The sequence below is a fragment of the Prionailurus viverrinus genome, chromosome C1 (genome assembly GCF_022837055.1).
Source record: "Prionailurus viverrinus isolate Anna chromosome C1, UM_Priviv_1.0, whole genome shotgun sequence".
In the NCBI taxonomy this organism is placed as follows: Eukaryota; Metazoa; Chordata; class Mammalia; order Carnivora; family Felidae; genus Prionailurus; species Prionailurus viverrinus.
Genome location: NC_062568.1, coordinates 170284461 through 170306428, shown reverse-complemented (window position 1 = coordinate 170306428; position 21968 = coordinate 170284461). Strand labels below are relative to the sequence as shown.

General features: G+C 55.7%; 2 protein-coding genes across 8 annotated transcripts in view; one reads left to right on the top strand and one right to left on the bottom strand.

Moving 5' to 3' along the window:
- Nucleotides 1–11157, top strand: part of ACOT11 (acyl-CoA thioesterase 11) — a 67527-nt gene extending 56370 nt beyond the window's left edge. For 6 of the 7 annotated variants that reach the window (XM_047871369.1, XM_047871368.1, XM_047871367.1 and 3 more), the window contains 7 exons: nt 745–800; nt 1838–1904; nt 2275–2358; nt 3018–3151; nt 5135–5266; nt 5947–6073; nt 6921–11157. In XM_047871369.1, the coding sequence (XP_047727325.1) occupies nt 745–800; nt 1838–1904; nt 2275–2358; nt 3018–3151; nt 5135–5266; nt 5947–6073; nt 6921–7076 (756 nt within the window). In that variant the 3' untranslated portion in view covers nt 7077–11157. The remainder of the gene's footprint in view (nt 1–744; nt 801–1837; nt 1905–2274; nt 2359–3017; nt 3152–5134; nt 5267–5946; nt 6074–6920) is intronic. The other variant, XR_007154845.1, reaches the window with a different exon arrangement.
- Nucleotides 7250–12525, bottom strand: FAM151A (family with sequence similarity 151 member A). Its single transcript, XM_047868882.1, has 6 exons — nt 12399–12525; nt 11755–11914; nt 10113–10337; nt 9249–9388; nt 8351–8494; nt 7250–7923 (listed from the first exon to the last, which is right to left on the bottom strand). Exons 1-6 carry the CDS (start codon nt 12523–12525, stop codon nt 7250–7252), a joined length of 1470 nt encoding a protein of 489 aa, XP_047724838.1.
- Nucleotides 12526–21968: the final 9443 nt, after the last annotated feature.

The following is a 21968-nucleotide window of genomic DNA, read 5'->3' as shown; positions in this document are numbered from 1 at the left end:
GCACTCCCTCTCACTGGGAAGGCCCCCCACCCTGCCCACCGGCCTCACAGGGCTGAGCACTGGCTGTAAAAACCCCCCACTCCACAGCTGGGCGCTGGGCACTTGACAGTGGTGGGGTGGGGGAGGGGAGGAACTGGCACATGAGGGACGGCGCCATTTAATGCTCACGAGTGAGGGGACATTAGAGGCAGTGGGTGAGAGGGTGGGCTCCGGGTCAGGCCATCAGGGTTCTGTTCCTGGCCCCACTTCTTACCCCTGCCGCCTTGGGCAAGCCACCAACCTTTCTGTGTCTCAGTTTCCTCCTCTGTGAAATGGGGATAACATGAGTCCCAACTTCAGAGAGCTGTTGTGAGACTTATTTGAAATTTTGCCTGGGAAGTGCTTTAGAAGAGGCCTGGTAGCAGCAAGTGCTCGGTAGACGTGGCTTCTTCCTAGCACTGTGAGTGCCCTTGGGGATCCCCTGGTGCAGAGGAGGAAATCGAGGTCCAGCGAGGGCAGGTGGTGTTCCCAAAGTCGCTCAGAGCCTGAGACCCTCTGAGCTCAGACTGAGCTGGAGCTCAGAGACTTGGCACTTTGCTGTCCAGGTTGCCTTGACTCTGGCTGCCCTGGTGAGACCTGAACTCCATTTTAGGGCGGAAGGACCTCCTTGGGCCCGTGGAGGGGCAGAGGGTAAGGGGAGTGGGGAGGAGGGTGCGAGCCGGTTGTGTTGCCTGCATTGTAGTCCGTCCCTGCGTCTCTCCCCAGGATGGCGAGCGGCGGTACCGAGAGGCTAGTGCCAGGAAGAAGATCCGACTGGACAGGCAAGTGTGGGTTGGGTGGAGGGAGGGGACACGGGTTCAGGGCCGTCTTCCTGTTCCCCAGGCCCGGGGGACTCGCATTTCTTCAGTGCCGCCCCTGTGCTGGGCACTGGGCTGGGCCCTTTATATCCACGTAGCCTCACTACGCTGCAGTCTTCCTGGTCCATTGTACAGGCGAGGACACTGAGGACAGAAGGGTTAGGTGGCCATGGGCACACAGATAGGAATGATGGGCAGAGTGAGAACTTGAACCTGGCCGGGTCTGGCCAATTCTGAATCCTGTGTTCCTTCCTTTGATTCTGATGCCTGTCGGGCAGACGAAGAAAGAAAGGTTCTGGGGCACCTGGGTGGCTCAGTTAAGTGTCTGACTCTTGATTTCAGCTCAGGTCACGATCTCACGGTTCATGGGTTCAAGCCCCGCATTGTGCTCTGCACTGACAGTGCGGACCCAGCTTGGGAATCTCTCTCTCTCCCTCTCTCTCCGCCTCTCCCCCACTTGCTCTCTCTCTCTCTTTCTCTCACAATAAATAAATAAACATTTAAAAGGAAGGTCCTGAGAGGAGATACAGGTGCTCAAGATGCACAGCCAGGTGTGAATGATTCTGCTGTCAGAGCACTTTACCGACCTGAAAGTGCTGGAAATGTACTGGGGTTCACCATCTGCGTTAATGGGAAAAGGGTGCATCTGTGGAGCACCTACCACTGTCCTCATGGCGACCCTGTAAAGCAGATGTGACTCCCAGTCCCCTGTACAGAGGAGGACACAGAGGCGCAAGGGTGAAGTTGCTTTAGGCAGAGCCGACTGCTCAGTAAGGGTGGGGGCACCGAGCCTGCACCCGGCGCCCTTCCCCGCTGCCCGGTCCAGCTCCACTTGTGACCAAGTCTGGATGGTCCCAGCTGCTCTTTTCTGTTGTCCCGCTCGCTAGTCTGCCTGGCCAGATAGGAGTCCCTCCCAGCCTGCTGGGCTGAGCACAGGGAGTGAAGTCTTCTGGAAGACATGGGCTCCCAAGGGACCATGGTTGTCTTTTCCCCTCTCCCAGGAAGTACATTGTGTCCTGTAAACAGACAGAAATGCCCATCTCTGTCCCCTGGGACCCTAGCAACCAGGTAAGAAGACGTCCTGCTCTGATTGGACAGTTCTCAGGCCCAGGGTGGGGGCGGGGGGACCCTGACTCTCCCTTCTCGTCAGAGTGGGTTTGGAAGTGGTCCAGAAGGGGACAGGATATTATGTCGTGCCTCAGGACTGGTACAGTTAGCAAAGGGCTTTCCCCTGTCCCTCTGTTTGGCTGAGGGAGCCGAGGCTCTGAGAAGACGGTCACACAGTGAGTCTGCCCAAGGCTGGGCCTCCTGTCCCGAAGCCCAGCGCCCGGCACCCACCCGCCTTCAGAGTTCGATGTGCTTTCCCCCAGTCCAGCACGGCCTCAGCACAGAGCCCCTCAAGGGGAGAGCGTGAGGCTTCTCTGTGTGCTCTCTCCAGGTGTACCTGAGCTACAACAACGTCTCCTCCCTGAAGATGCTCGTGACCAAGGACAACTGGGTGCTGTCCTCGGAGATCAACCAGGTAGCCGACCCCACCCACCCAGCAGAGGCGACTGATCGCAAGCAAAAGCAATTCCCTCAAAGCACTCATGTCATAAGGGGATTTGTTAAAAGGATTTGGATGAGACCGTGCAACCAACCCAGTTATAGAAACACCGCTGCTCCCACAGGACCTGGAGTGGAGAACCCACAAATCTTCCTCTGCTGCCTGCCTACTGTCTTGCCCCCAACCTCTCATCTCTGCTGCTCTCTGCCCTGCCGCTTCCTCCCTCTCTCTGCTCCTTCTTCCCTGTAGGGATGGGGACAGCGGACAAGCATGGGTTGAGGGAAAACATGAGCTTTGCCCATGCCCTGGGGAGAGTAACTTCCCCACCTGTGACATTAGGGGGTTCAGTGGGCACCTGACTCTAAGGATCTACTCCATTGTTGCCTCAGTCATTGTTTCGTAGGATACCCTCCTGTCTACCTGTCCTGAATTCTCTCAACAGCCCATTTTCTTGGGGATGGGACTGAGGTTCAGAGAGGTTGAGTCACTTTTTTACAGTCACACAGCAAGTCAGTGGCAGCCTTGAGCTTCTAGCCCTGGCCTCCAGCATCGGAGTCAGCACCCCCGCCCCCCCCCGCCCCCAGCATAGGCTGGGGAGGTGGTGCAGGAAGGAGGCCGCCCTCTGTCCCATGCAGGTCCGCCTGTACACCCTGGAGGACGACAAGTTCCTCTCCTTCCACATGGAGATGCTGGTGCAGGTGGAAACAATCCAGGCCTTCCTGCTGCTCTCAGACCTGCTTCGGAGGCCCGAGTGGGACAAGCACTACCGGTGAGGGCCAAGGTGCCAATGGGGCAGGGTGCTTTTCTCAGGCCTGTTGGGAAGGTGGGCCTTCAGGGGTGTCCTTCTGTTGAGCCATCCCCCATTACGCTTGGCCCCTACTGGGCGTCGTCGGGGCGGGCGGGCGGGAATTACAGACATGCGTTGGGTGGGTGTCAGAGTCAAGGGCGTGCTGAGCCCTCAGGGAAGGGACTGAGCCTGGAATTGGAGTTGGAGGCCTGGGTTTAAATCCTATTTCTGGCCCAACTGGCTGTGTGATCTCAGGCAAAGTCACTTCCTTTCTAGGTCTCAGTTTCCCTCTTCTTAAAATGGATACTTGAAGTGTGGGTCACGCACCTGCACTCTGCATAGATCAGTGATTTTCAAACCGTGTTCTGTGGGGTCCTGTGTCCCCAAAGAAGGCTCAGGGACCACTTGGGGTGGGGGGTAGAACGCTGAGGGGGCAGGTGGGCCCCTTCCCAGACTCAGGGTAACTAAAGGAATGGCCGATTTGATGAATTCACCCAGTTTGCCAGCTCTTCTTATGGATATGTGCATGCATATGTTATTTTTGAATGTAGTGAGTTACTGAATATAAATGTTATTCCTGTGAATACATTTGTTCCCTGAATTTACTGATTCTTCAGGCGAATATTTTCTTCCTGAATTTAACCAAGGAAGAGAAATCTGTTCTTAGGAAAATAGCCAAAATTTCAGTGTTTAATATGAGAATGTTAAAGTTGAAACTGGTATTTTTTCAAATCCCTTTAAAGGCATTTTCTGTTGTGCCAACACCTTACTTTGGGGAGTTCTTTGATCATTTCTCCAATTGGCTGCTTATGAGGAGCCTGTATTCCTGAGCATCTCCATAGGGAGGGTCTGTAGGTTTGGCAAATTGAGTTTTGACCAATTGCCTTCCCCTTTCAACTCCCATGTAAGTCACCAGCGTGGGCCTACTTGTGGCTCTTTCTACACAGGCTTTCTGTTTAAGGTTTTGGTGTGAAAAAAGGCTGCTGTTTAAAAAAAAAAAAAAAAAAGCTTTGGTCTAGGTGACCCCAGGCCTGTTGGCAGTGACATTCTACAAAGCCGGGAGGTGATTTGGTGGTGGATGTTGGGGGTGTTGGGCCTACGATAGGAAGACTTCTTGGAGGAGGCAGGCTGGCGTGGGCCTTGAAGGCCAGGCCAGATCTTGACCCTTGGTGGGATTGGTGGGGAGAGTGTCCCAAGGGGAAAGGGAACCCCTAGCTGCTTCCTCCCACCCCACCGATGGCCTCTGAAGGTGAGTGAGAGAGCAGGGCAGAGAGTGGCGGGTTTGGGCATGGTCGTGTGTGTTTCTGTGTGGATGTCCTTGTGTGTGTGCACGTGTGTTGGTGTAAGCCTCTGCGTGCGTACCTGGACACATATGTGCAGCATGCCCGGGCCCAAGGGGCGGAACTCTGGCACCTGCCAGTACGAGCACATCTCAGCCTGAATGGCTTTGTGGCTGTGGGCAGGTTATTTTCTGAGTCAGCCTCTCATGTGTAGGGATACTGAGAGCACCTCCTGCATGGGTCGCTGTGGATTCAAGGACACAGTGCATGGAAAGCTCTTAGAGCAATGCCTGACACATGGCAGGTGCTCACAACCAGTAAACTGTCCCACATCGGTGCGGGCGTGTGCACCTGCAGACATGTACAGACACCGTGGTGTGTGTGTGCACTGGTGGGTATCTGTGTGTCTGTGCATGTGTGTACGCTCACAGGTGTGCATGTCTTTGTTCCCATGTCTGTATGCGTGTGCATTTGCCTGTGGACGCGTCTGTGTGAGCTCCTGTGCGTGCGTGTGTGTGTGTGTGTGTTCATGGGCAGCTTGGCCTGGCCTTTCCGCCCTCCTGTGGTCCCTGCTGAGCAATGTAGGTGGTAAAGTCCCCCAGACATCTGCTCAAGAAGGCTGCGGCATGGGAAAGCCTGGGCCAGTGTGACTCCCTTGAACCCTGATCTCTGATCCTCCCTACAGGAGCGTGGAGCTAGTGCAGCAGGTGGATGAGGATGATGCCATCTACCATGTCATCAGCCCTGCCCTTGGCGGTGACGCCAAGCCCCAGGACTTTGTGATCCTGGCCTCTCGGCGGAAGCCGTGCGACAACGGGTGGGTGTCCGCCTGCTGAGGTAGGAGGCGGGCGGGGCTTGTTAACCCCCACCCGGGAGGGGGCGTCAGCTTAGCCTCAGAGCTCTGCTTTCTGCCCGCTGCGGACTTCAGGCACCACTTGGCTTTTCTGGGCTGCCGTGGCCTTGCTGTGGGTAGAGTGGAGGACGAGGGGACACATCTCCCCTCTGGCCGCTTGTGCTCTAAGGTGGGGTGGCCTGTGTCCCTGGGGTGGTGAGGCTGCCTCGCCCCGGTCGTGGACAGGCCCTTGCTCATGTGGCCACCTCCTTGGCCTCACCCCCTGAGGGCGCCATGTTGGCTGAAAAGTGGAAGGCTGCCTGCCCGCTGCGTCAGGATAGTCGGCATCACTTCTGCTAGAGACAAGCACAGAAGAATGAAGCATGAAATCCCAAAGTATGTGACTCCTTCGAGTGGCTGCAGTGGAGGGGCTTTTCCAGAAGATGTACAGTAAAGCCAGGCTGGCTCCTGGCAGATTCAGGGCTGCTGACCCACAGGTGCCTCCTCTCTCTAGCCTGGTCCAGAGCCAGGCCTCGGGCCTTTAAGAGTTTATGGGCCTTAGACTCTGGTGAGAATGTCTGAATGGAGGGGGCTCTGGAGCCGGAGCTGGGAAGAGCAGGCCCTCACCTCCTTGTGTGCCCCTCTCTGCCCTTTGTCGGCTCCAGGGACCCCTATGTCATTGCGCTGAGGTCCGTTACACTGCCCACGCACCCCGAGACACCAGCATACAGGCGCGGGGAGACCCTCTGCTCAGGCTTCTGCTTCTGGCGAGAGGGGGACCAGCTGACCAAGGTGAGGCCCGGTGTTCCCCCTCCCCCCAACAGTGCCCCCAAAGCCACATGCGTGTCCAGAGCTCAGTGCTGCAGGCTCAGTCAGTCCCATACCTGGGCCCCACCTGCCCCCCCCCACCCCCCCAGCAGGCTCTCTTCTAGCTTGGGGCAACCTAAGAGTGTCAGGGGCTGAAAACAAGCCTTCATTAAGATCTAATCTGTGCAGAGACAAGACTCCAGGGTCTTGGAGAAAGCTCTGGATGCTGAGGGCAGAGGCCTGGGTTCTGATCGAAAATTCAGCTCATTATTTATTTACTTATATACCTCTCTCGTCTGGGAAGGCTTTATACGGCTCTCAGGGCCCATAAAACTCAGCAGGGCAGCCAGTGCTAATTGAAAATGCGGGGGAGGAGGCTGAGAGCGAGCGAGGGCGGGGGTACTGCCGCTCCCCATCCTTGAGGCACCGCTGCCTTAGGACCCCAAGACTCACCCCGGCAGGGAGTAGGCTGGTGTTCGCTAACTTAACACCCTTAACCGGAGGAGCTTCTCAGCACGATCCCTGGGCTTATTTCTAACTTGTTTCTACGACCCTGGAGTATCACCGTTTATCCACGCTGGGCTCTGGACACCCAGTCCCTGTCCTCCGGAACCTCCTTCATCTGCCAGAGGAGGCACATGATGACAGTGTCCTGTTTGTCAGTCCCCACAACAGAGGTCAGGGAAGCCTGCTGGAGGAAGTCACAGTGTGTCACCTTCTGTGGCCCAGGGGTGCTGGCTTGCGTTTTCTGCCTTCCCTGCCCGCCTCATGCCCACCTGGCTCCCCGCGGCCCCCCGCCCAGCCTCCCTGAGTGTGGCTTCCTGTCCTGCAGGTGTCCTACTACAACCAGGCTACCCCGGGCTTTCTCAACTACGTGACCACCAACGTGGCTGGTCTCTCTTCTGAGTTCTACACCACCGTCAAGGCTTGTGAGCAGTTCCTCTTGGACAACCGGAGCGATCTGGCCCCCAGCCTCCAGACCCTCTAGGCAACCCTCAGTGGCCACCTCCTGCCCACGCCCACTCCATCCGGTCCCCAGGGACGGGACACACGTGCAGTGCATTCAGGAAGGCAGGGGCATTTATTCCTTCCCACGCCTCCCCCCACCCCCCCGGGGGAAGCCTTCACCCAGGGGTCCACCTGCCCAGCACCACTGGGCGCTCAGTTCCTGCCAACGTCCGCCAGCAAGTCTTCACGGTAGCTCCGGGACAGCCTGTAGTAGATTCGGGTCTTGTCCATAGCCCTGGCCGCCAGCAGCGCTGCCCGCACGGATGCATAGTTGCCCCCCAAAGGGCTGTGCTCCACCGTGACAGTGGCCCTGGGGGAGGCGGCCAGCAGCCTGGCCACGACTCCAGCCGTGTTCTGGCCCAGCAGTCCTGCATGCAGCTGGAAGGACACAGGCTGCCAGAGAGCCCGGCACAGCTCCAGCATATCTTCAAGCAGCTGTTCCCTGTAGCCGCTGCCCAGCGCCTCCACGGGCCAACCCGGTGCCACTGTCACATGGGGGAAGATCTCAGCCACAGCCGTAAGCAACTCCTGGCCGTCCAGGTGGCCAGGGACTGCAAAACTGCCATGGGAGACTGTGGCCCCGATCCACACAGGCCGAGGCAGGTGGCCGAGTGTGGAGAGATGGGCCAGCATGGCCAGGGCTGGCCGGAGGGCTGAGGGCTCTGCTATGTGCAGATGGACACCCCAGTGTCCAGGACGCCCAGCGAGCTGCAGCAGGCAGGACTCCAGTGTCAGGGCGGGGCCTCCCGGGGCACGTACGATGGGCACCGGCTCCTTGGCCGCAGGCTCCTGGAGGCTAACGTTCAGCAGGATCATGCCTTCTCTGTCTGGAAGAGGCAGTGCAGACAACGGTGTCAGGAGTTGGGGTTAGGGTGGGGTGTCAGAGGCCCTTGTGAAAGGGGTGGTAAAGGAGAAGCTGGTGCCCCATCTGCTGAGATCTGTTGATTGGTCCAGGCTCCGGGTGGAAGGGTTGCTTTATAAATGTGCCCGGGGCTCATAAGGATGACGTGATCAGCTGCTAGCTCAGCTCTTGGCCTTTGAGCCCTGGGGCCTGTGCCTGCCTCTCCTGTAGCAGATATAGGTCAGGGCTCAAGGGCACTGAAGGCTAGGAGTCCCGTGCTCTTGGTAGCCCTGTACTCCCCCACCGTGGCATCCAGCCCGTTGCCACGGTAACAGAGGCCCTAGGTTCCTACCCCAAGCACAGGAACCCCCCGCAGTTAATCTGGGAGCACAAGGGCTAAAGGCAGACCTTACCTGGGAGGCTAACCATTGCTGTTCTCCCGTTGCCCTGGATGTCAGGAACCAGCCACTCCACGCTCAGACCGTCTCCCCCGGGGGGCTGGAGAAGAGGGATCAGGCTGCCTCCCGTGTAGTAAATTCGCTTCCGCGTGGCATTCGCTGTGGGACCCCCAATTGCCAAGGTGAAGCGGCCACCATTCACGGAGTGCCTTCTGTGCACTGTGTCTACGTGCATTCTAAGCCTCACAGCAACCCGCCAGGCTTGCTTGCTCCAGTGGAGTCCACTGGAGATTATAAGAGACTTACCCAAGGTCCCACAGCCAACGAGCAGAGTTGCTGGGTTGGGAACCTGATGGAGCCCCAAGCTGGAATTCCCCCTCCCCTCCCCTAGATGGCGCATGTGCAGGAATGTTGAGAACCCGATGGGTTCCCTTTGGGATGGCTTAACTGCAGGCTTTCCTAGGTTCAGGGTCAAGGAAATGAGGGGTCTGGACAAGGGAACAGGTAGCATCTGGGCCACTGATTAGTGGGCACAGTGGGGGGGGGGGCAGTCTCTGAGGAACTATGCTGTAAGGGAAAAGTACATGGGGTTTGGAATTTGCTGGGTTCCAATCTAAGCTGTGCTATGTACAAGCAAATGACTGTGTAGATTACTTAACTGCTCTGAACCTCAGTTTCCCTATCCGTAAAACAGAATCACAGCTTCCTGGATATGAGGCTTGCCCAGCATACCATACCGGGGTCTGGCACACGATAGGTGCTTGAAAGGATTCCTTGACCCCGTTAGACCCAGAATTTTCCTCTTCCGATGCCTCGCCCCTCCAGCTCTGCTCCAGTGTCCACCAAATGCTGCTCTGTGCAGAATCCAGCCCCCCCCCCCCGCCCCTTCCTGCCCGCCCACACCCTTCCCTACCGGCCAGCTGCTTGAACTGCGACAGGACAGGCTCGAAGAGGTCATAGTAGACTTGGTGAGAGGCACTGTTGTCTCGGACATAGAGGAGATCGTCCACTGACACGGGGTCCGAGGCGCCCTGCCACAGCGTCAGGCTGTACCTGGGGCCCAGAGAGCCAGCTCAGCACCTGCCTGGGCCCAGCAAGGTCCTCAACCCCACTCCTGTGCTCAGAACTGGACCCTAGCTAGGCAGGAATAGAGCATCTGGCCTCCAGCTTCCCACCAGCCCCTCCTCCCTGAGAACTACCTCCTAGGGGCAGAAGGAGCCACAGGGCTTCACGAATGGAGAGCAAAAGCAGAGACTGAGAAGGACGGAGGGGATGGCCCGCCCTGCCTCCTCACTGGGAATGTGTATTTCTGGTCCTGTCTTAGGGAAGGGACAAGGACAGAAAGGGGTGGATACAGGGCCGTGGGGGCGAAGTTAGGTGTGGAGGGGGAAGGAGACAGCCTTGAGACTCCTGTGGGAAGTGGCTGAGGAAGGTGGGGCTGGGCAGCTAGGAGCGGACTGCAGGAGTGCAGATGGGGGTCCCTCAATTCCTGCAGGACCATCCTGGCAGAAGCTGCAGGTGCAGGCTGTGCAGGGCACAGCTGGCTCCCATGGGCAGAAGACTTTTCATTAGGTAGATGTTATCCACCAGTGGACTGGCTGCCTCAAATGGTAGTGAGCAGCCTGTCACCAGAGGCATACAAGCAAAACCAGGGCCGTAGGAGAAGATGTGAGCACCAGCGGGTATTAGACAAATGTGTTTAAGTGTCTGGAGGCATCAATGCCTGGGCGTGGGTTTGGTGGGTCAGGGGCTAAGGCAGGGGCCTGGGAGTTTTCACCTCTGAGATTGGCCCAGCAGCCAGCTGAAGTGGGGCCAGGCAGCCCGCACCATGACAGCCCGCACGGGGAAGGTGACCTTCTGTGGCAGTGCTCCCACCAGTCCCTGCATCTTTTCCACCATGGCTCTGGTGTATGTTCTGTTCGGGAACAGGGGCACATAGAGGGTGGTCCAACCCGGAGACAGGGTGGCCTCAGGATAGTTCTCCTGGACCAAGGCCAGAAACCTGCAGAGAAATCAGAGACACTGGTCTTTGAGAGCCTTGCTGTCCCCTTCCCCATCTCCTGGGATCCCGTCACCGTGCTAGGAAGTGACAAGGCCTGGTGAATATAGAATATAAGGACAGAAGCAGAGTCCTGAAGAACATAAGTGACTTATTTAGGTCCTATAAATAAGGCACGGACTTTGGAGTCAGGGGTTCTAGGTTCCAGGCTCAGGTCCTGACTCTGTAACCTTGGGCAGCTCACTCAACCTCTTTGATTCTCAAAGATGGCGTCCCTTTTGGGAGGGCAGGGCCTCTGAAGTGTCCCCATCTGGACCGGGGAGACAAGCCAGGGCCCCCGATGTGGGAATTTGGACTCTGCCAGCTGTAAGTCTCTGAAGCTTCAGATTTTATTTTTTAAATTTCATTTAAACTTTGCCCTGATAGAAATTTTAATAGAGAAATAACATGACCCTCTCCTTCCTAAACTAGTGAGTGAAATCGACACTCCAAGAAGATGAGCCATATTTATCTTGGGGCCACTGACTGCATTGTCCCAACTGCTGCTTTCCAAATGCATCTCAGTTTGAGAATCACAATAAACACTGGATGGATGGATTGTTGGCTGGCTGGCTGGACAGATGGACAGATGGATGTTAGAATCAGAAAGGCCTGGCATTGAATCTTTGCTTTGCAATCATTAGAGTTAGGCCAGTCGTGTAACTTCAACGAGATTGTTCTTCTGTTAATAAAATGAAAATAATAGCACCTACCTCATTCTCTTGATAACTCAAGTGCCTTTTGAAACAGGGGCTGGGCACATAATAAACATTCAACAAATTGAGTCCTGATTACTGGTCAGCTTTCTCTTCTGCAAAATGGGGGGAGATACTCCTAACTTGATGTTGCTGTGTAAAGGTCAAATTGGACACACTCTCTTCTTTTGTGTGGCCCTTCGCTATAAACTGTGGAGCACTATGCAGCTGGTGCTGGTGGCAGTGCCGGGATTTCAGGGGGGCTGGGGAAGGAGTTAGCACTTTTAGACTTTTTTCTAGCAGGCCAAGCCCTGCCTTGGTCACTGGGGATACAGAAAGGACTGGGCCCTGTCTGCCCTCCAGGAGTCCACAGTGTAGTAGGGGCTAAAAACCTGTCATCGGTAGTGACAGCCCAATGAAATCGGGGCTGTGTTAGGAGGGAAGTGTGGAGGAAGGTTCTCAGCAGCCTGGGATGTCAGGGTCGTTTTTGGAGGAGGTCATGACGGGGCCTAGCTTCATCGGGGAATGGGGGAAAAGGCAGAGAGAACAGCACGTGCAAAGGCTCAGAGGTCAGATGACAGGGTGTGTCTGGAGGTAAACTCAGTAAATGTGCCCTGAGCACTTTCTGTGCCAGATGTTGAAGGAAGCGGGCTGGATGCAGCTGGGGCAGAGAGGTGAACACTCACTGTGTGGCATTGACCTCGATTGAGATGGGCACATTGGGGCCCCTCAGGATGTCGGCATTGATCCACACAGGTCTTCGGACTCTCCCGTCCTCTGTGAGCCGCCGCAGGAGGGCCAGGGAGGGGCCCACAGCCTTGAGGCTCTTGAAATCCAGTTTGATGCCTGTGGGGAGGGGGCCAAGAACTTGGGGAAATGGCCTCTCGTGCTCAGGGCAGAAGGAACCGGCAGACTTGACTTCCTGGAGCAGCGAGAGCAGGTATGGTGTGTGTGTGTGTGTGTGTGTGTGTGTGTGTGTGTGTTTGGGGGCTGGGAGCGGGAGGAGGAGAGAAGCCAGGCACCAGATTCCAGCTGGGTGAAAAGAGGGCTTTCAAACAGGCAGAGCTAACCCAGAGGAAGGACCTGCCTCCGGGGAATGAGCTTCTGCCCCCGCCCCTGGGGGAGAGGGGGAGGAAACAGAGGCTTGGACTTGGGCTGGTGTAGGGGTTGTCAAGCATCTGATGAAAGGAGACCATGGTTCTTGGAAAGGGCAGGCTTGGAGGGTCCTGAGCCACCTGAGCCTGTGCGGGGAGTCACTTAGCCTGCAGGGTGGGGTGTTTGAGTAGAGGAGGGCAATCAAGGTAGATGAAGGGCCCCTGTGAACACAGGCCTGTCCACTCAGGCAGCCAGGGGCCGGCGATGAAGAGAACTGCAGGGGCGAGGCTGGGAACTGGGAGAGGGGTGTGGAAAGCCAGGCCAAGGAGATGACGCTTTGCCCGAGGGCAGTGGGGAGCCATGCAGGGCTAAAGAGGGCAGTGGGGAGCCATGCAGGGCTAAAGAGGGGAGTGGCATGACAAAATGGGCATTTTGGAAATCTCACTCAGATGTGCCTGGTGGCTGCGGTGGAGGGAAGACTAGAGCGGCTGAGTTTGGGGACGGCACGTGGTGAAGGGGTGAAGGACGTGGGGGGAGGTGTGAGGGGGATGCCTTGATGCCTAGATTCAGATGGCAATTGGCAAAGGGACCTGGGAGGGAAGGGCAGAGTTGGGCTCTGAACAGGCTATACCCAATTTGGAAGATTCAGGAGGGAACAACCTGAACGTGTCTGGCACTTTGCCACTCCCCACCTCACCTGGAATTCTCTGGGCCACTAGGGCCGGAAAGCTCAGACAAGGAGCCAGGGGAGGACCCGAGAGCTGGGGAGCTGGGGAGGGGCTGAGAGAGTCCTCACCCTTCTGTGAAGAAGCCAGCACAGCCTCCAGCCACTGCTGCAGGGTGTTGTCGCTGTAGATGGCTGGGGGGTGCGCCATGACGGGGACTCCTGTCTCATTGACCGTGTTGAGTCCTTCTACGGTGACGTCTGCCTCCAGGACCATGGCGTTGCCTGGGCAAGAGGCACAACTCGATCAGTTCCTTAAAAAAATTTTTTTTTCCCATCACCAAAGCATCATGCATTTATCAAAGAACATTTGGAAAATACAGAAAAGCAGGAAGAAAAAATCCATCCACATTTCCATCACAGTTCACGTTCGGATGTATTTTCTTCCATTTTTGCCTCCATATGGTTTTTATACAATTGAGACCACACTACATTTGCAATCTTTGATCTTTTTCTGTCAGTATTATGGCATCTTCACAACCTTCCATGTCTTATTAAAAAAGAAAAATGGCTACAAAAACTCTGGTTGTGGGTGCTCACCACGATTTAGTTAACCACCTCTTATTCCTGAGACATTTTGGTAGTTTTTAATTCTTTGCTACTAACAAATGGTGCCTATTTTTATCCTGACTTTTGAATTATTTCTAATCCCTACTTGTGGAACTTGAGGTAGGGCCATGAAGGGTCATTTTTTAAGTGTAAATTATTGGGGTGCCTGGGTGGCTCAGTTGGTTAAGCATCCAACTTTTGATTTTGGCTCAGGTCATGATCTCGTGGTTTGTGGCATTGAACCCCGCATCGGGCTCCATGCTGTTGGTGAGGAGCCTGCTTGGGATTTTCTCTCTCCCTCTCTCTCTCTGCCCCTTCCCTACTCATGCTCTCTCTCTCTCTCAGAAAGTACATAAGTAGGGGCACCTGGGTGGCTCAGTCAGTTAAGCGTCCGACTTCAGCTCAGGTCATGATCTCACAGTCCGTGAGTTCGAGCCCCGCGTCGGGCTCCGTGCTGACAGCTCAGAGCCTGGAGCCTGCTTCGGATTCTGTGTCCCCCCCTCTCTGCCCCTCCCCTGCTCATGCTCTGTCTCTGTCTCAAAAATAAAAACATTAAAAAAAATTTAAAAAGTAAATAAGTCAACATTAAAAAAAACTAAGTCCATATTATCACATCACCGTCTAGAAAAGTTGTTCTGATTCATATTCCCACCTGAGGTACGTAAGCTTGCCCATCTCCTTGCACCCTTAACAGCACAGAGCATTGTTCTTTTCAGTTTTCAATTTCAATTTTTAAAACCCTCTCCTCCAGAGTTCAACCTAGGAGAGAGTTAAGGCCTTCCCAACGGAAGCAAACCGGGAAGACCCTGCCAGGGTCACTCGGCATTTGGGGTGTGCAGTGGAGGGAGGGAGGGGTCACGCTCAGCTCTGCAGCATAACAGACACTTGGCATCAGCAGGAGCCCTTTCTCCTGGTTTGCACTCACAACCTCCTGACCTCTCACCTCTAGCCTGTCTCCCCTTGAAGTGCATTCTCTACACACAGCAACCAGAGTGAGTGTTCTAAATGTGTACGTACCTGATCACGTCACTTCCTATAAAAAACAACCAAACAACAGCCCCACCCGTTGCCCTTAGGATCAAATCCAAACTCCTTACCATAGCCCTTGTGGTCCTGCATGGCCAGGCTTAGGCCCTGACAAAATTTCCAAGCTCACCTTGAGTCCCCCTCTCCCTGATCTCTAGGTTCCAGCCCCTCCAGCTTCTGCAACATTAACGTGCACACAAATCACGCAGGCACTCTTAAAATTCAAGTTCTGGGAGAGCCTGGGTGGCTCCGTCTGTTAGGCATCTGACTCTTGATTTCAGCTCAGATCATGGTCCCGTAGTATGTGAGATCGAGCCCCACATGGGGCTCTTCACTGACAGCGTGGAGCCTGCTTGAGATTCTCTCTCTGCCCCTTCTCTGTGCGTGTGCTCTCTGTCTCTCAGACTAAAGAAATAAACATTTAAAAAATATATTAAAAAAAATTCAAGTTCTGAGCAGTGGGATCAGGGGTGGGACTGAGATACTGCATATCTAACCAGCTCCCTAGCCATGCCCATGCCCTTGGTCCATGGACCACACTTTGAGTAGTGCTAAGGCTCGAATTTGTTGTGTGCTCCCATCTCTGGGCTCTTGCTCATGGTTGTTGCCTTGGCAACACTCTTTCCTCTGCAGCTTTACTAGGCCACCTTCTGCTCATGTGTTAGTGTTGGCTTAAAATATCGCTTCCTCAGGGAGGCCGTGCCTGAACCCCATGCCCAGTCTGACTTAGTCACCTGCTTCTGTGCTACTTTTTTGAGTGCCTGGCCCCATGTAATTGCTCACTTAGCATCAACCTTCCTGATTGTAGGCACCAGGGAGCAGGGTCCAGGTCTGAATTGAACATCACTTGAATTTCTGATGCCTAGTTGGTATCAGGCCTCAAAAACAAAAAAAAACAAAAAAAAAAAACAAAAAAAACAAAAAAACACAAAAAACAACAACAACAAAGAGCTTCACAAATGGTTGTTGAATGATGAACAACGGAGTGAATTAATGATAGAAAAGTCAAGATCGATAAACCCAGGTCCAGAAAGGTTAAAGAAACAGCTTGGCCAAAGTCAGGATTTTTGCAGATTTCTCTAGAATCTAGGTGCCTGGATTTCCAGGAGGGGAAGGAAGGTGAGTGCCAGGCTGTCCCTGGCAGCCAGCTGGGCGTTTCACATCATCGCATTTCATCCTGTTATAGATCCTACTTCTAGAGTGTGGGACTCCCTGTTGGCGAGGTGGGGATGAGCCTCCCCAGGCCATGAAAATAGGACATAGGTGTTAAAGCACGTTGTTACACTGTAAAGGGCTTTATGAAGGCGGCCTTCATTTTGATGAGCACAAATTTCTTTCTCATCTTAACTTTTGGTTAAGATGCAGAGAGGGGGGCGGGGCAGGGGGGCGCCTGGGTGGCTCAGTCGGTTACATGTCCTACTTCAGCTCAGGTCATGATCTTGTGGTTTGTGAGCCCCGCGTTGGGCTCCGTGCTGACAGCTCAGAGCCTGGAGCCTGCTTCAGATCCTGTGTCTCCCTCTCTCTCTGCTCCTCCCCTGCGCACGCTCTGTCTCTCTCTCAAAAATAAGCATTAAAAATTTTTTTTAAAAAAACGCAGAGGGGCGCCTGGGTGGCTCAGTCGGTTAAGCGTCCGACTTCGGCTCAGGTCACGATCTCGCGGTCCGTGAGTTCGAGCCCCTCATCGGGCTCTGTGCTGACAGCTCAGAGCCTGGAGCCTGTTTCCGATTCTGTGTCTCCCTCTCTCTGACCCTCCCCCGTTCATGCTCTGTCTCTCTCTGTCTCAAAAATAAACGTTAAAAAAATAAAATAAAAAAAAAATAAAAAAGACGCAGAGAGAGGGGTCCAAAAGGCTTGGGCCCCGGTGAGGCCCAGAGAAGCCAGCCCAGAACCGGGTGGGGGTGCAGGTAAGAGGGTAGCTCATGAGAATGGATGCGTAGCTGTCTCCTTCCCCATCCAGTGGGGGCCGGTGCCAGGCTCGGGGAGGCAGGGTGCATCAAAAGCCATCTCTGAGCCCTGGTGACCTTCTGATGCTGCCTCCCTTAAGGCGCTGTGAGCCCGTTGGAGACAAGGTCACATCTTACTCATTTCTCAACCTTCCCCTGGAGATCGACCCAGAGAGCAAGGGCCCAGCCGCACACTCAGTGAGTTGGACTGAAGACCGGCAGAAAGTACATTCTGGACCTAACCTGCCTCCTTGGGATTGCCACCTAGACCCAGCTTCTTCCTCAAAAAAGCCTTCTGTCTTGTCTTGCCCTCGAGATGCTGAATCTGGGGGGCCGCCGTGTTCGGGCGGGGTATGAGGAAGGGACAAGTGAGGAGGGAGGGAGGGCTGTCTCCTGAGGGGACAGGAAGCTCCCGAGGCCTCCCCCCATTCCACCCCACGCGCCAGGAGGCTCTACACAGCACAGCCAGGCAGGACAGCACCCCGGCCGAGCGGGCAGGCTCTGGACCCAGATTGCGGCCTACTGGTCCCAGCGCTCCTGTTTGCAGTCTGTCAACTCTGGCAGGTTACTGGACTTCTCTGGGCCTCCTTTTCCTCACTCACAAGAATTATTATTTAATGGAGATAGCCTTGGTTAGGCATTCACCGCGTGTTAATCATTACTCACGTGGAGGAGCTCACGGAACTAGAGTGACCGTACCTCCCCCTTTGCCTGAGATAGTCGGGTGTGTTTCTGTTGTCTCCGCACAATTTCCTTTTTCGTCCTTGCTTATTTTTATTATTTATTTTGAGAGAGAGAGAGAGAGAGTGTGTGTGTGTGTGTGTGTGCACAAGTGGGGGGGAGAGGCAGAGAGAAGGAGAGACGGAACCCCAAGCGGCTCCGTGCCATGAGTGCAGAGCCTGATGTGGGGCTCAGACTCACAAACCGTGAAATCGGGACCTGAGCTGAGATCAAGAGTCCGACGCTTAACTGGCTGTGCCACCCAGGTGCCCCATGTTGTCTCCGCATAATTTTCGGTAGTGATTTCTTTCGCTATCGGAAGTGCCCTGGTTCGGATGACAAATGAGACGGAAATTCTACCAATCCGTATTCTGCAGAGGGAAAAAGTGAACTGCGGACAGGTGACGTCACCTGTCCCAAATCACTCTGCCAGTAGGGGGCCGAGGTAAGACTTGAACCTGGTTCCGTCTGCCTCCCAGATCTTGGCTCTGGCCCCTCCTCTCCACATGGAAGTCATGTCCAAGATGATTTCACCAGCCTAACCTTGCCCCTGGGTCCCACTCGGTCCCCACCCCAGCTGTGGCACCACCCTTCTCCTAGAAGCCTACTCCGGGGCTCTGGCAGGACCCTCCGGGAGAAAACTGGGCCTGGGGTTCTCTCCGGACCCCCGAAGCTATGCTAAGGGGTACCTCTCCCTGCTGCTTGCTATTGGGCACTGCCTGGTTGGAGTTATTGACTTTCTTCTTGGCCAAAGTCCTGCTATAGTGGGGTCGGATCGCTTGTCTGCTACCCCAGGGCCGCTGACTGGTTGCCATAATCAGCCTGAACTGGAGACTCAGGGGCATTACACAATTTGCTCAGGTTTTCACAGCTTCTTTTTGATAGCACTGAGCCTCAAACTCACATATCTTCTGGTTTCCACAGGCTAGGCAGGGACAGCTGTCAGCTGGCAGGTGGTGGAGGGGGCAGCTGGGACGGAGGGCAGGACATGATGACTTTGGAATCACACATCTGGTTCTCACCACAATGCCGCCTCGTAGGTGGTGCTGTCTCATCCCCACCTCTGCTCTCCCCCCACCTCCTCCACCCCCGCCCTGGCCTGCCCCAGTCCTGGCAGCCAGACTTACTGCTTAGGGCAGCCCCCATCTCCTTCTGGCTGTTGGCAGCGTGGTACCAGGTGACCAGCAGGCCATCTCGTTGGCTGATCTGGCCGAGGCTCTGAAGGTAGTCCAGCATGTCTGCGTCTGGGCGGCAGGCTGCTTCCTGCTCACAGCCTGGCATGAAGCCCAAGGGGTCCGTTAGCATCGGTTCTCGCCTCTGCCCAAGACTCCTGTCCGTTCCTCCCACTGACCCTCCCTGGGCTCCCAGGGTGTGTCCAGCTCTCCATCTGACAGCGAGACAGGGGGTCCCGGGGCCATCAGCGCTGTGCTCGAGAGAAATGTGTGGGCTCCTGGGCAAAGGCTGGCCCCGAGGAAAGAGGGTGGTCACCTAGAGGAATAACCACTGGCTTGCGGGGGACATGGTGTGGGCAGCATTGGAAAGGGGCATTGTGATCAGGTTGTGAACGGCCATGAACGCCAGCAAAGGGGTTGGCTGTGTGCTGAGGGCAGCAAGGGGGTTTGTATTTAGCAAGATCTCACGGGCTACAGAGTGAGCGCTGGCTGGAGAGAGCAGGCTGCAGACAGAGGCCGTCTGCAGGCAAGCCGAGGCAGGGGTCAAGGACCCCGGAGGCCGGGGTGCCCGGTGGGCAGGGAGGGTAGAGGGGGCGCAGGGTAGAAGCCAGGTGCTGTGGCTACAGACACGAGGCAGAAGCGGGAGTGGAGGCTGCCCCCCAGTTTCCGCGGGAAGGGAAGGGGAAATGGGCGTGGGGGGAATACGAAGTGAGCTCTGTCTTCTGAGTCTGAGATGCCCACATCATCTTCAAACGAGAAGGCCCATTCAGGGGCCCAGGAGGGAGGTCTGGGTCGGGTGGGCAACGGGAGCCTGGTGGAGGACGAGGGGAAAGTTGATGGGGCCTTCTGCTGGGGACAGAGTCTCAGTGGGGGACGTGGGATGGGAGAGGAGGCTGTCAGAGTGGGCGACGGGGAAGCCAAGCAGGTGGCACGACAGGGAGGCCCCTACCTGGCCGGGTGCGTTGCTGCAGCACGAAGCTCAGGACCATCCCAAAGGCGAAAACCAGAACCACACTGGCACCGCCGACGAGGGCCCACTTGGTCTGCCGGCTGGAGCACCACTTCTTACACGCCATGATGATCCTCTCTGTGGGATGCCTCCCAGCTCCTCAGGCCCAGAGTCCCCGGAGGCTCCCTGTAGCTAGGATCCCCGGGGGAGGCAGGAGCCCCATGCGGCATCCACTTCTCCACGGAGACACTCCAGCTCCCGCAGGTCAGGAACGTCTAGGTGCAGAGACCGCCCCTGAGGCTCCTCCTCCCTCCCTCCCCTCCTCCTCTTTCCACACCCTCCCAGGATCTTAACGAATCCAGCAGAAAGTCCTAACACCGCCACCACAAACTTTGAGCCCTTCAAGAGGCCAGAAAAGGTTGGACCAAGCCCCCGTCCCTTGCCTTTCTGTTCCTGCCTGGGAGTCGGGATACTGCCCACTCGACCTTGCTTTCCTGGAGATCGGAGCAGGAGTCTTTCCCTGTGCAAAAGGTGGCAGCTGGATCGTTCTTTTCCGTATTCTGCCCTGCCCCAGGAAGTCACCAAGGTCAGGCAAGGGTTGATGACAAGGACAAATTAGATGTGCCCGAGGCATATGAACTTTCCTTCCATCCCAGATTGTGGTTGACAGATTATCTACCTGAGATTGAAGCTGATAGGCTTGGCGTGCTGGCCTAGGTTACACAAGCCACTCCTGGGGCAGTGAGTCCACAGGGAAGGGGCTGAGTCACCACCTCGCTCTGAGGGTGTCCTGGGGGCCCCTGGCGTGGGAAGTAAGTTAGAGACTGTCCCTACATCAGGGACCCTGGAATTTAAATGAGTCCAAGAATCACCTGTAAGGTACACAGGGACTTTGGTTTACAGAGGCTCACAGAGAAATCTATCAGGGCCACTGATAGATTGACTGATTCAGAAGCACACGCACGTGTGCGTGTGTGTGTGTGCGTGTGTGTGTGCCTGTTAAGACTATCTAGAATGATGAATGATGCCCAGGTGGGACGATGGAGGGACTCTGGATGGTGTGGAGCATGTCGGGAGGGAGTTTGGTTCAGATCTCGTGGGGTCATGGGGGTCGTGGGTCATCGCTGAGGAGCTACCCAGGAGGACCCTGGACACGGAGGCCTGGGGCTTGGGACCAAAGATGAAGGTGAGAGCATCATTTCCTGCCCAACCACAAAGCGAGAAGGGTCTTTCCAGCCAGCACACTGTGTGTTGCTCGTCATTCTTGGGAAAGATGCCAGTGCGCTCTGAGCTTCCCTACCTCTCTTGGCTCTGAGGTTTCTGCAGGCTGCATCTCGGAGGAAGAGGGACCTTATCCAGCTGTGGCTTTCTGGTAGGCGGAACAGCTCTGAAATGGATACCAGGCTGCAAAGGACCCCCCTATGACACTTCACACGAGACAGATAACCAATTGGTTGCTGAGCCCCGCTCTGTGTGCGGCACTGTGCCAGGCTCTGGGGAACCCCTGTGACATATTGTAGGAGAGAAGAAACCAAGGGGTCTCAGGAGGCTCTAGCATCTCGTATGTAGAGCAGCCATTCTAGGGCTGGTGCTGAAGGAGGGGTGTTCAAGCCTGTAAGGATGTCAGACCCGGCAAGCGCCAATGGCAGGGCCCCCAAGGGGAGCAAGATGGGTCAGGGAGGCACGGGGGGGATTCGGAGCACAGAGGAGGAAGCCAGTCTCCTGGGTGGGACAGGTGGCCTTCAGAAGAGGCATGGCCTGAGCTGACCTGGAGAATCATGGGGACAGGAACTAGGGGAGGATGTTCCAGACAAAGGGGAGTGCGCAAAGTCGTGTGGGAGAGGCATTGCTTGGGGACACGGGCAGTGCAATGTGACTGGATCACCAGGTGGGAGTGGGGGTGCTCAGGGAGATGGGCCTGGGGGGTGAGAGGCCTGGGTCACCCTGATAAAGAGCTTGGCCCCAACCTGCACAGGGTGGGGAACCTTCACCTATAGGAAAGCAGGAGAGACTTGCTTGGCTTTGCATTTTGGAGGGTGATTCTGGAAGCTGGTATTGAGAAATGGCTGGGGGAAGTTCCAACTATCCCTAACACCTGGGCTGTCTGTTTTAGCACCGCCTCCCTCAGCCGTGTGACTTCTCCCACTACACCACTCCAAAGGACAAAAGGCTCACTAAGGTGTGAACCCCAGCCTTTGTTACCTGGGTCACTTTGATACATTGCAGACCCGAAACAAGAGGGTGTTAGGAAGCAGCAACATTTCAGATGGGGAGCAGGTGTCTTTTGGAAGGAGGCTCCGCCCACTGGCCCTGAGAGGTCCCCTCCAGCTTTCCCTGAGGCTGCCCCTCCTCCCCTCCTTCCCCAGGGGAGCTCATCAGAATGTGGGGGAAATGCAGCCTTGAGGTTCCCCAGCTAGGAAGAATGACTGACTGTTCCTGAATCCAGCTCACGAATGTTCAACTCACACTAGCTGGGGCCCGCTGGACTTTGGGGAGAACAACGTGGACGCTGCTTCTGAGGCGTTTAGAATCCAGTTGCCGTGTTAAGGACGCGGGAGCAGAGAGAAGGCCCCTGGCCAAGACAAAGCTGTCTGGAAAGCTCCCTGAGGGAGCCGGTGGTTGATCTGGACTTTGAAGGGTGGGTAGGATCTCTTAGAGACAAAATGAAAGCTTATGATCTTCCACCTTATAGAAGTGATATAAGAAAGATGTTGGAAAATTC